A 13,804-nucleotide genomic window follows, 5' to 3' on the forward strand; every position below is an offset into this window, starting at 1 on the left:
GCAAGCAGTCTTATACATGTTAAATATGTTACAGTATATCCTAGATACAATATATGTGTGCAGAACCTAACAGTTCTCTTGTTGCACAGGAAGAATTGGATTCAGAAGGTAAAAATAACCTGAGAAGAAAGCCAAAAATGCAAACAGTTCACACTCATTTTCCAGTGTTCCTTCTCTGGGTGTAGCTGATTCTGTCCATCATTGATCAATTGGAACTGAATTAGATCTTCTCTTTGTTGAAAATATCCACTTCCATCACAATACATCCTCATACAGTATCGTTGTTGAAGTGTATAATGATCTCCTGGTTCTGGTCATTTCACTCAGCATCAGTTCATGTAGTCTTTCCAAGTCTCTCTGTATTCTCCTCCTAGTCATTTCTTACAGAACAATAATATTCCATAACATTCATATACCACAATTTACTAAACCATTCTCTAATTGATGGGCATCCATTCATTTTCCAGTTTCTAGCCACCACAAAAAGGGCTGCCACAAACATTTTTGCACAAACAAGTCCCTTTCCCTTCTTTAGTATCTCTTTGGGGCATAAGCCCAGTAATAGCACTGCTGGATCAAAGGGTATGCACAGATTGATAACTTTTGGGGCATAATTCCAGATTGCTCTCCAGAATGGCTGGATTTGTTCACAACTCCACCAACAATGCAGCAGTGTTCCAGTTTTCCCACATCCCCTCCAACATTCATCATTATTTTTTCCTGTCATCTTAGCCAATCTAACAGGTATGTAGTGGTATCTTAGAGTTGTCTTAATTTGCACTTCTCTGATTAATAGTGATTTGAAACACTCTTTCATATGAGTGGAAATAGTTTCAATTTCATCATCTGAAAATTGTCTATTCATATCCTTTGGCTATTTTTCAGTTGGAGAATGGCTTGATTTCTTATAAATTAGAGTCAATCTCTACATATTTTGGAAATGAGGGCTTTATCAGAACCTTTAATTGTAAAAATGTTTTCCCAGTTTGTTACTTCCCTTCTAATCTTGTTTGCATTAGTTTTAAAACAATTTTTAAAATAAAAATTTGTTTCTAAAACTTTGAGGTCCATCACATTTACAAAAATGTTTGTGGCAGGCTTTTTTTTGTAGTGACAAGAAACTGGAAACTGAATGGATACCCATCAATTGGAGAATGGCTGAATAAATTATGGTATATGAATGTTATAGAATATTCTTGTTCTGTAAGAAACAATCAACAGGAAGATTTCAGAGAGGCCAAGATAGACTTGCATAAACTGATGCTAAGGGAAATGAACAGAACCAGATCATTGTACACAGCAACAATGATCAATTCTGATGGACATAGCTCTTTTTAACAATGAGATGATTCAGGACAGTTCCAATGGATTTGTGATGGAGAGAGTCATCTATACCCAGAGAGAGGACTGTGGGAATTGAGGGTGGATCACAACATAGCACTTTCAGTCTTTGTTGTGGTTTGCTTGAATTTTATTTTCTTTCTCTTTTTTTTAACTTTTTGATCAGATTTTTCTTGTGAAGCAAAATAATTGTATAAATATGTATGCCTATATTGGATTTAACATATATTTTTACCATATTAAAAAAAATAGGATTACATGCCATCTAGGAGAAGGAGTAGGAAGAATGGGGGGGATTAGAACACAAGGTTCTTCAAGGATCAGTTTTGAAAAATTATCCCTTGCATATATTTTGAAAATAAAAAACTTCAATAAGAAACTAAAAAAAAAATGGGTAGGTCAAACAACAATAATAACAAAACTTTGAAGTCCAGATTCTCTCCTTTCCTCCTTACCATAAAAGTGAAAGAAAATATAGATCTCCTCCCCACAAAAAACAAACAAAACAAAACAAAAATTCAAGAAAAGCAAAGTTTAAAAAATATTTATGCTTTGTTCTGTATTCAGATATAATCTGTTCTTTCTATAGCTATGGATAACATTTTTCATCATAACATAAGTTCTCCAGAGTAAGTTTTTGGATCATTGTATTGTTCAGAATAGCAAAATCATTCACAGCTAGCTGATTATCCTACAACATTGCTATTACTTTGTACACAGCACATTTTACTTTGCTTGAGTTCTTAGAGGACTTTTCAAGTTTTTCTAAAAGCAGTCTACTCATCATTTTTCATAAAACAATAATATTCCATCAAAATTACATACCACAATTTATTTATTCAACCATTCCCCAACTGATGGGCATTCCCTCAATTTCCAATTTTTTTGTCCTGACAAGAGAGCTGCTGTTAATATTTTTGTACATATAGGTCCTTTTACTTTTTAAAAAAAATTTCTTTTGGGATGCATGATTAGTACTGTTAGGTCAAAGTATATACATGATTTTATAACCCTTTAGGCATAGTTCATATCTTTTGTTCATTTATCAATTTGAGAAATGGCTTTTTTTAAAATAAATTTGACTCAGTTCCCTATACATTTGAGAAATGAAGTATTCATCAGAGGAAATTTGCTTCAAAATTCTTTTCCCAAGTATTTCTGCTAACTCTATTTCCCCCCTGTTTATTCTATTCTCTTTTTCCATCCTAACCCTCCTCTAAGTGTTTTACTATTGACCACTCCATCCCTAATATGCTCTATCTTCTATCATTCCCCTCCCTTCCTATATCCCATTCCCCTCCTATTTTCCTTTAAGTTAAGATGTATTTCCATACCCATATTGAATGTCTACATTATTCCCTCTTTGAGCCAATTTTAATGAGAGTATGATTCACATATTCCACTCTCCCTCTTCTTCTCTCATCTTTCCTTTTCCCATTTCTCTCTCACCCTTTAATTTTATTTATTTTAGATATAATCCTTTCATATTCAACTCACACTTGTGCCTTCGGGATATATATACTGTCATAATGAGAAAGTTCTAATGAGTTATAAGCATCACCCTCCCATATAGGAATGTAAACAGATAAACCTTATTAAGTCCTTATGATTATCTCTTCTCTGATTACCTTCCTAATGCTTGTCTTGAGTACTGTATTTGAAAATCAAATTTTCTATTCAGCTCTGGTCTTTTTATCACAAATACTTTAAAGTCCTCTATTTCACTAAATGACCCCTTTTTCTGCTAAAAGATTATACCCAATTTTGCAGATTAAGTGATTCTTGATTGTAAGCTTAGCTCCATTACTCTCTAGAATATCATAGTCCAAATTCCTTTAAAATGCAGAAGCTGCTAAATCTTGTGTTATCCTGACTGTGGTTCTACTATACTTGAACGTTTTCTTTCTGGATGCTTGCAATATTTTTTCCGTGACCTGAGAGTTCTGGAATTTGGCTATAATATTCCTAGAGTTTTCATCTTTGGATCTCTTGCAGGAGGTGATTGGTAGATTCTCTCAATTTCTATTTTACTGTCTAGTTGTAGAATATCAATACAGTTTTCCTTAATAATTTTTTGAAAGATAATGTTGGGGCTCTTTTTTTTTATCATGATTTTCAGATTGATCAATAATTTGAAAATTTTCTCTCTTAAATCTATTTTCCAAATCAATTGTTTTTCCAATGAGATATTTCACTTTTTCCCCTATTTTTTCCATTTTTTTTGCTTTTGTTTTATTGTATCTTGATTTCTTATAAAATTATTAGCTTCTAATTTGCTCAATTCTATTTTTTTTTCTCAGTGGGCTTTTATATCTCCTTTCCCATTTGGTCAATTTTGCTTTTTAGGCATTCTTCTCCTCATTAGCTTTTTGTATTTTCTTTTCTCTCTCTCTCTCTCTTTTTTTTTATTATAGCTTTTTATTTACAAGATATATGCATGGGTAATTTTTCAACACTGACTCTTGCAAAACCTTCTGTTCCAACCTTTTCCCTCCTTCCCCCCACCTCTCCCCGAGATGGCAGGTAGACTAATACATGTAAAATATGTTAACGTATATGTTAAATACAATATATGTATACATATCCATACAGTTATTTTGCTGCACAAGAAAAATCGAACTTAGAAATAAGGTAAAATTGACCTGAGAAGGAAATCAAAAATGCAAGCGGACAAAAACAGAGGGATTGAAGATGCTAGGTTGTGGTTCACACTCATTTCCCAGAGTTCTTTCACTGGCTGTAGTTGGTTCTCTTCATTATTGAACAAATGGAACTGATTTGGTTCATCTCAATGTTGAAGATGGCCATGTCCATCAGAATTGATCATCATATAGTATTGTTGTTGAAGTATACAATGATCTCCTGGTCCTGCTCATTTCACTCAGCATCAGTTCATGTAAGTCTTGCCAGTCCTCTCTGTATTCATCCTGCTGGTCATTTCTTACAGAACAATAATATTCCATAACATTCATATACCACAATTTATTCAGCCATTCTCCAATTGATGGGCATCCATTCAATTTCCAGTTTCTTGCCCCTACAAACAGGGCTGCCACAAACATTTTGGCATATACAGGTCCCTTTCCCTTCTTTAGTACTTTGGGGTATAAGCCCAGTAGAAAGAGTATGCACAGTTTGAGAACTTTTTGAGCATAGTTCCAAATCGCTCTCCAGAATGGCTGGATATATTCACAATTCCACCAACAATGTATCAGTGTCCCAGTTTTCTCACATCCCATCCAGCGTTCAGCATTATTTTTTCCTGTCATCATAGCCAATCTGAGGTGTATAGTGGTATCTCAAAATTGTCTTAATTTCTTTTGCACCACTCTTAATTCTCTTCCTATGTTTTCCTGTCTCTCTTATTTGATTTTCAAAATTGCTTGTTCCTTGTTCTTTATAGAGTGGCTTGCATAAAACATAATAAATATTTATTGATTTAAATTTGGGATACAGCTATAAAGTGATAAAATTTTAACAGATACTAAAAGTTATACATCCCAATTATATTAGATTTCAAGTATTCATACCTTGAAGATCATATGTACTATAATATAGTCACTGCTAAAACATTTTTTCAACCATCTTTATATTCAGGTTTTAAGCCACAGCAGTAAAACAAACAAACAAACAAAAAACCTCCAATACATTAATTCATAGTTATACCTCATTTTTGATATAAAACAGTATTACCAAGGGTCATTACTTACCTTATTCACCAGGCCCAAAGTAACTAAGATGAAAGAGATGACCCTCATTTTTGATGAGTAAAGTCCTGTGTCTGCTTAACACTTAGTCCTGTTATTTAATATTGTTTATATTTTTTTCAAAACTAGTCAGTAGAATGTTTAATCACAATTTAATAATGACAAGAAAAACAAATTTAAATCACTAGTTTATTAACATGCTTCCTAAAATCATTCTAGCTAATGCAAAATCTGAAATTTAAATGCTTATAAAAGTTGTGTGGGAATTTTATGAAATTAAGATTAAATTTTAAACTACTTTTTTCAACTAAGATACTTAAATAAATTATTAAACACCCAATAGATCTCAGAACATACTTTCATTGCCAAGCTCTCTCCAAGGGAAGCAATATTCTCAGATTTTTTATCCAAGCATGCTTGCAGGCATTCCTTTTCTTTAGCCATATCACCGAGTGTCGCACCAAGAAGGTTGAGTTCTTCCCGCTGGGCAATACTTTGCCTTGTAAAATTATCTAGACATGCAACCACAAAGGTGTAGTTTTTAATCAAATTAAAATTTTCAAGTAGGCTCTAATACTCTTTGTAATGAATTCTTTTTTATTTGAGGCCACTAAAAATATTAAGCAGAATAATAAAATTGTCCAAAATAAAAATGTTTACCTATGATCATAGTATGAATATCAGGAGAGAGTGGCAAAACTTAGAAACCTGGAGAGAAGAATGTATTAAGGAGAAGAGAGTGGTCAACAGTATCAAAGACTATTTTTAAGAAGACAAGGAGAATTGGAAAAGTCCCACTGAATTTGGCAGCTAAGACAGGATGAATAACTTGATAGATAGCAGTTTTTGGCGTCCTGATAAGGTCAGAAGCTGGATTGTAAGAAATTAAGAACACAATGGGAGGAAAGAAGGTGGATATAACTGTTATAGATAACCTCTTTTGAAGTTAACTTAAAAAAAGAGCAGAAGAGATACAGGATAATAGTGGGAATGCAAGGATTCAAGATGTTTTGTCTGTTTTCAGAATAGGGGGGAGACATGGATATGTCTGTAGGCAGTAGGGAATGGGCCAGTAAAAAGGAACAGAATGAAAATAAGTGGGGATAAAAAGTTGGGATGATGGAATTCCCAGAAAATCTGGTTGCCCCAAAGAGTTATAATTTTTTGATTATTTTTAGCTTTCCAAATAAATCCTTCCATGTACCAGATCTCATGGAAGGTCCAAGACTAAGAATGGTCTGAACAATCCCTGGTACAATGGCTAAATATTACAAAGCCATCCAGTATTAGGGGAAAATTGTTTTTAATTCAAAGGCCTCCTTTATAGAGAACTCATAGTCATCCAGGTAGCTCTATTCTCCACCAGCAGCTTGGCTTGATTTCCTCTCCAAAGCACAACATGCCCCCGTACCAGGTACTTCCTAGCACCCCAGCCCTTTTCAGCTTCCTTTTGTATGTTGTCTACTCCATTAGGTTATGAACTTCTTGATGGTAATGAGTCTCTCTTTTTCTTTTGCATTTAGAAAAATGCCTGGCACATAATAGGCACTTTAGAAATAATACTTAATTAAATTCAATTGAGCCCTACTTCTCATAGAAATTCCAGGTTCAAGGTTCCCAGGGCTGGATGGTAGACACTACACTCTTCCCAAAGACTTGAACGGGAAGCAAGTAAATCAGAAATATTGTTTAGGACAAACGTGTTTATAATTTGTTAAAAAACACACATTTCTGCTGTGCATATTAAAATCCTCTCTTAAAAATTTGCCCATGTTCTAGGGAAAAATGCATTTGTGTTAATGCACATTAGACTCCCATAAATTCTATACTATATTTTTAACCAATAAAGCAAATTCCTTGACTCATCTAGACAGAACTATGTCACCAATATTGATAACATCCCAACTGAGGCAGACATCAAATATTGCTTGAGAAGCAGAAACAAAGAGTTGACCAAGATCATTTAACTCTGATTTCAAGCTTATCACATTAGTCACTAAATCTACTTAGGGAAGTTTCAAGAGAATTACTAAGCATGAAGATATTTTTGGTGACAGCAGCAACAAATTACAGTATATCTAAACAATGAAAGCCAATCTCTGTCATTGTGTACTAATTATCCCTACTTTTTCCTAACCCAACTTTTTAAAAATCCAAAATTCCAAAAGACTTGGAGAAGGGAATGGAATGGAGTAATGAGGAAGGCAATTTTTTCCTAGATGCATCATAATTATATCAATTAATGTATGTAAATTAAAATTTTGTTTAATAGTTTTAAAATTATAGAACACATTTCCCTTAAGACTTCAGTCCAAGATTACTCAATGAGAAATGTATGAACAGAAAACTTTTAATGATTTACATTCCCCAAAGTACCTTTTTTAATGTAGAGGAAGAGCAATTTTATTTACATTTCTTTGATTCATAAACAATTCAATTGATTTAAGGATTTCCTCTTGTACCTTTTAAAATTTAGATACCCTTAATCTTGGCTCCTTGAATACTTGAAAAACTTAAGAGTTATAAATTCTATGAATATGTCAAAGTTTGTGGTGGTTTTTTTTTTTTTTTAATAATTTGCGTAATTTAGGACTATAAAATAGGAAATTTAAGATGTGGTCAGGCAGATTTATATTGAACCTTAGATATCATTTTCTTTTTTCTAAAAAAAAAAAAAAAGAGCCTAATGTCATACAACTTTGTTTTATTTTTCTACCACCACAAAGTCAAAGAAATAAAAGTATTATTAGACAGTAAGCACTCACCAATCTTTTCATCTAAGCACATAATTTTCTCCTGGGTAAGTTGTAGCTCATATTTCTTTTTAGCAAGATGTCGCTGAGTATCTGAAAGATCTTTTTCTGTGTTTTCAAATAAAAGCCTGCAAGCATATTGACAAACTTTAATTCTGGCTATATTATAAACTTTTAAAGATTACAACTTTTCCCCTTAACTTTTGCTGTAATTTTAAAGTTATAAAAGGTTAATAACAAAGATGTACATTTACTGATTAATGTGGGACTGTACAGCAAAAAGTTAAGAAAATAGCACTTAAAAGGATATAGCTAACATCATATAAAATAAGGATATTGAACTGTCAGGTTCTCAAGATACTGATGGACTCAATCTTTCTAGGACTATTTTCTTATTTATAAAATAAAGGAATATAATTTTGAGATTTTTAAGGTACTGTCCAAATCTAATGATCTATAATTTAATAAAACTTTTTCAGATTGCAGGTGAGGTTGGCTTCTGGGTAGTAGGTGAGGAGGGAAATGCCACATGCATTAATTATTCCTTAGGACTAAGGCACAAGATGGCTAGTATTAAATTGTGAAAGTTACTTGAGAAAGTTAACATTAGACTATTAATATTTTAGCTCAAATTCCTTTATTATATCATCACAGAACCTCAGATGGATGGGAGCAATTTGTTCAATCTATATGTGATCAGGAATATTATCTACATCATCTCCAGCAAGCAACCACCCAGCCATAACTTGAAGCTCTCTAATGATGTGTAACCCACTACTTTTCGAAGAAAATTATTTCATTAAAATAAAACAATTTTTTTTACTGATGTCTTTAAAATATCTCAAAAATCTCATTATATATTTCCTGTCACCTTTAAAGCAAAGGAAAAAAGTTGAGCAAAATACTGTTATACATGTTATAACATCCAAAACTCAATAAGACTCTTACTTTTTTCTACTTCAGAGGAATTTGTTTCCCCCCATTTTCCAGAATTAAGACTGACATTTTTAATTAATCTAAGTGGCCTTTTATTGTTGTCTTCATGTACATTTCTCAAGTCACTATATTTTTCTTTTCATACAGGGTCCCTTTATATTATTTCATATTTCAACATCTCATACCCATAGATTCTTATGCACAATACTATTCTATTTATATACCACTTGTTTAACCATTCCTCAACTGATAAGGACCCATTAGTTTTTGCTTTTTTGAGATTGTTTTTCTGTCCCAAGAATATTACTCTGAATATTTTGATATGTATGGTACTTTTTTTTCTGTCACTGACTTTGCCTTGGGATATAGTGGAATCACTGATTCATAGAACACAATTTAATAATTTCTCCTATTATTTCAAACTGTATGCAGAAAAAAATTGAATCATTTCCCATATCTTAGATTCATATTGCTAAGTTGTGGGACTCTACCAAGAGAGAGTATTGAGGCCACCTCGATTTTTGGTGCAAAATGTTTCCTGCCACATTGCAGAAATGCCCTTGTTGAGCAAGGAGCAATGATTTGTGATCATGGGAATGAGTGAGCTGGAGGGTCACAGCCAATGGCTTGTGAGCAGGGATGCCTTAACAAGGCCTCTCACCTGTGAGTGAGTTGCTAAATTGCTGGCTTGGCTCTCCTCTCATTGGCAGATACCATGCATACACAAAGCCCGTGAGCTGCTTCTCTGAATAGTGATAGTCTACTGTTCACCCGCTGATCACACTTGCAAAAATGTATATCAATAAGCCTGTATGGCATAATAAACTGGAGCTCTTTTCACACCCTATGAGTCTCCTGCCTCATTCATCTCACCTCTGAGATCACAGGGCTCATATGTTTTAAGCTCTTAAAGACAGCTGCAACATATATGCCTATCTTTCTTTTTCCCTAAGATTTTCATTTATTTTTTATAATAGTGTTTTAGTTTCAAAATACATGCAAAGATACCTTTCAACATTCATCCTTTCAAAATCTTGTGTTCCAAATTTTTCTCCTTCCTTCTCCACTCCCCCCAATCCTAGACAGGTTAAACATGTGCAATTCTTCTAAATATATTTCCATATTTATCATGCTGCACAAGAAAAATCAAATCAAAAAAGGGGGGGAAAGTGAAGGGGAAAAAAGGAATCAAACAACAACAAAAAGGTGAAAATACTATGTTATGATCCATTTTCAGTCCCCATAATCTTCTTTCTGCATGCAGATGGCTCTCTCAATCACAAGTTTATTGGAATTGGCCTGAATCATTTCATTGTGGAAAAAAGCCAAGTCCATTACAGTTGATCATTATATAATCTTGTTGTTATTGTGAACAATGTTCTCTTGATTCTACTTACTTCACTTAGCATTAGTTCATGTAAATCTCTCCAGGCTTTTCTAAAATCATCCTGCTGATCATTTCTTATAAAATAATAATATTCCATTCATATATCATAATTTATTCAGTCACTTCCCAATAGATGAGCATTCACTCAGTTTCCAGTTCCTTGCCACCACAAAAAAGGCTGTTAGAAACATTTTTGCACATTTGGATCCCTTTTCCTTTTTTGTGATCTCTTTGGGATATAAAGCCAGTAGTGAGAGACTCATATGCCTATCTTTATATAACTTATGCAACAATTACAAATTTGCAAATGTGAGAGAAAACTTGAGAGTTGTTTTAATTTAATCTCAATGGTTTTTCATATTTTTGATAACTTGCAATCGCTCTTCTGAAAATTATTGATATATTTTGACCCCTTAATAGGGAATAACTTTTGGTATTAGATATTTGGGTCAATTTCTAATATATCTTAGATATCATAGTTTAATGAGAGATTTCAAATAAAAGTTCTTTTCCCTCCAATCAACTATTCTTTTCTTGCTATACAAATTTTGTTTATACTAAACTATTTAACCTTATGTGAAGAAAACTATCTTCTGTGTTCTCCTTTATTAATTCCTTCTTTGAATTCTTCCCTTAATCTTAGATCTAAGAGTTTTCTCTTTCTATTCAACAAGAAAACTAGAACAGAATTTGGAAAAAAAATAGATTAAACTAAAAAACATATATAACAGATTAAAAAGTTCAAATTAGAAAAAAAAATTAGTACCATATATAACTTAGATTAAAAAGTTCAAATTAGAAAAAACAATTAGTACCATATATAACTTAGATTAAAAAGTTCAAATTAAAAAGAAATTAGTAAGCTGGCTCCTCCTTTTTTCTTTTTTTCTCTTATTTCCTTGAGTCTAGGTTGTTCCTCCAAATAAATTTTATTATAAAATTACTGCTCTAGTCTCATTAACACAGCCCTAAATTAATTTAGAAATAGTATCAATATTTTAATTATATTGGTGCATCCCAACTATGTACAATAAATGAGTTTGCATTTATTTCTGTTAAAACACACACACAACCATTTATCTTTATGTTTATATAAATCTTGAGTATGTCCTAGCAAGTGAACACCCAAGTATTTTTAAATGATTTTTTTCTCTTTGGTTTTGTTAATATATTTACATGACTGTCCACTATATCATCCATCTCCTGTCTTCTTCCCCCCTGCTCCGCCTTGAAAGCTAGTGCCTTCCTTGTGAGATGATCTTCCATTTATACTGTGGACCTATTTCCATATATATGTATATGAATATGTATGTATGTATATGAATATCTACTTATTGCATAGACATGGTAGATTCCCATGTATACACATATGTGTGTATGTATATATATCTATACACACACATCTTGGATGTATGCAATTGTATGTTGTTTTATCCATTAGAATGTGAATTCCTTGAGGCTAAGTGTTGTACTTTACCTTTCTGTGTATCCCCAGTACTGCGCCCAGTACACAAATATAGTAAACATTTTAATAAATGGGTTGACAGAAATATGGAAATACTAATGATTTTTGTAGGGTTAATTTATATGCTGCTACTTTGTTTCAATTAATTTTTTGTGAAGTTTACACGATTTTCCAAATAAACCATCATATTATCTACAATAAGTTTGCTCCTCATGTTCCCCAGTTACTACTTATTTTCTTATTGCTCTAGCTAGCATTTTTATGCTTTACCTTAGCTCTTACTAGATTACTTAAAAATAATGTTAGGAATGAGTTTTAATCATATGACTTAAAAGGCCCCTTATTCTTGTGACATAAATATTGTCTTTTGTCAAGGAGAGATAGTATGATGCAGTAGCTTGGAACTGGTCTTGCAGCCAGGAATGCTTGGGCACAAGCTCCACTTGTATATCTCACTAACCAGGTGATCCTTGGCAATATGCTTCACCTCTCAGCATTCCAAGAAATTTCCTAAAATGACAAGCTGCAGAAAAGGGGATGATTTGAATTGGTTGAAGGAGTTTCCTTACTTGGATGTTCTTCATACAAATGTGTTGGAATCCTTACAAAGTGTTAACTCATTAGAGTTGATAGAGACAATAATTATCTAATTTAGCATGGTTCAGTATGATTGATCTGATCCTACGAAGAGATGTTATGGCCAGAACTTGAAACAAGGTGCTAAGTGGAATCGAGGAGACAATGTTTAAATCTAGTTTAGCATTGATTTAATCATACAACAAATAATGATTTCCCAGTGATATAATGATTGGTGTGTACTAATCATTGAACAGTATATAAGCAAGGATCTCTCAGGGCCATAGAGCACTCTGGGAGATACAGAAGCCCACAAGCCCACTCTTGGAGGCGGAGTCAGATTCATTCCATCTTCCACCTTTGTGCTGGCTGGAGGCTGAAGAAAGCAGAGGCAAAGGACAAGCTGCAGGAGCTCTTGGAACCAAGAGAGAGAGATAGACCTCTTAAGAAGGCTAACTGGGCCCAAGACTTGGAAGGAGAAAATAAAAGTTTGGATTTTATCAGCTGGCTGTATTTGCGGTGATTATTACATGGAACTGAAACTAAGGCTGCTGCCTCCAGAAAACCTCCCAAAAAAACCTGCTCCCAGAGAACCATTATATTTTAGAGAAATGATTTTTTAAAAAAAACAAAGACTTTAAAAAAATAATTCCAACAAAATAGGCAATTTAAAAATTTTAAATCAAACACCAACGAAAATGAGCATCATAATCAAATCATAAGTCCATGATACTGAAGCAAGCTATACTTCTCCTGAGAAGTGATGTATAAAATGAAACACATTTTGGACATTTTGGACACAGCCAATATGAGAATTTATTTTGCTTTTATTATATTTATTATTATGTATTTGAGAGAAGGGGAAGGAGATTAAAGTATTTTTTTTTTAATGGACAGAAAAGAAGGTCAGGAAAAAAAATCATAGACAAGAAGGACAGCTTTTAAAGTTGTATGTTGAACTTACAATATATTTAAAAAGAAAAGCAAGATACATATATAACAGAGATTTGCAGTTTCACATGCTACTTTTGCTGTTCTATTATATATTGAAATGCTCATTTTCCTTGGTGTTTGATTTAAAATTTTTTTAAAATTCTTTTAAAACCTCCATACTAATCCCCTTCTATCCATTTTCTACATTTATTGATTCTTCATTCTCATTTTTAAAAATTTTGGTAATTTGTTTTTTCTTTCTTTTGGGAAAGATTAAATTAATTAAGGATTTGCCTATTTTGTTGGAATTATTTTTTAAAAGTCTTTGGGTTTTTTTTTTTTTTTAAATCATTTAAACAGTCCTTTAATGTTTAATTGTATGTATTCAATTTTCAGGAGTTCTACTCTTCAAATTTGAGAATTATCAGTTTATGACATGTTCTTGCATCATTGTCACTTTCTTTTTTAAAAATTTCAAAAATGTCAATGCATTGTTTTTCTAACCACTTTTTAGAATTACATTATTCAGTTTTCATTTAAATTTCAGTCTTTTGTGTTTATATATCCCTTACTGATTATAATCATTAGGATTTTTAAAAATTTTGTCTTTTTTCAATTCTAGTTCTTCTTGACTTATCCTGCTGCATTTGAGGGATGGGAATCCTTTTTCAATTCTAATTCTTTTTAAACTATTTGATCCATTTGA

General features: G+C 32.6%; 1 protein-coding gene across 7 annotated transcripts in view; it reads right to left on the bottom strand.

The window, feature by feature from the left end:
• The window catches only part of TSGA10 (testis specific 10), a 103,543-nt gene that overhangs the window by 28,650 nt on the left and 61,089 nt on the right, over positions 1-13,804 (bottom strand). For all 7 annotated transcript variants that reach the window (XR_007951817.1, XR_007951818.1, XM_051984702.1 and 4 more), the window contains exons 10-11: positions 7,814-7,929; positions 5,406-5,560 (exon numbers count right to left, since the gene is read on the bottom strand). Coding sequence is in view for 5 of the 7 variants with exons in the window: in XM_051984702.1 (XP_051840662.1) it covers positions 5,406-5,560; positions 7,814-7,929 (271 nt within the window). In the remaining 2 variants the exon portion in view is untranslated. The remainder of the gene's footprint in view (positions 1-5,405; positions 5,561-7,813; positions 7,930-13,804) is intronic.

The sequence above is a fragment of the Antechinus flavipes genome, chromosome 3 (genome assembly GCF_016432865.1).
Source record: "Antechinus flavipes isolate AdamAnt ecotype Samford, QLD, Australia chromosome 3, AdamAnt_v2, whole genome shotgun sequence".
Taxonomy (NCBI): Eukaryota; Metazoa; Chordata; class Mammalia; order Dasyuromorphia; family Dasyuridae; genus Antechinus; species Antechinus flavipes.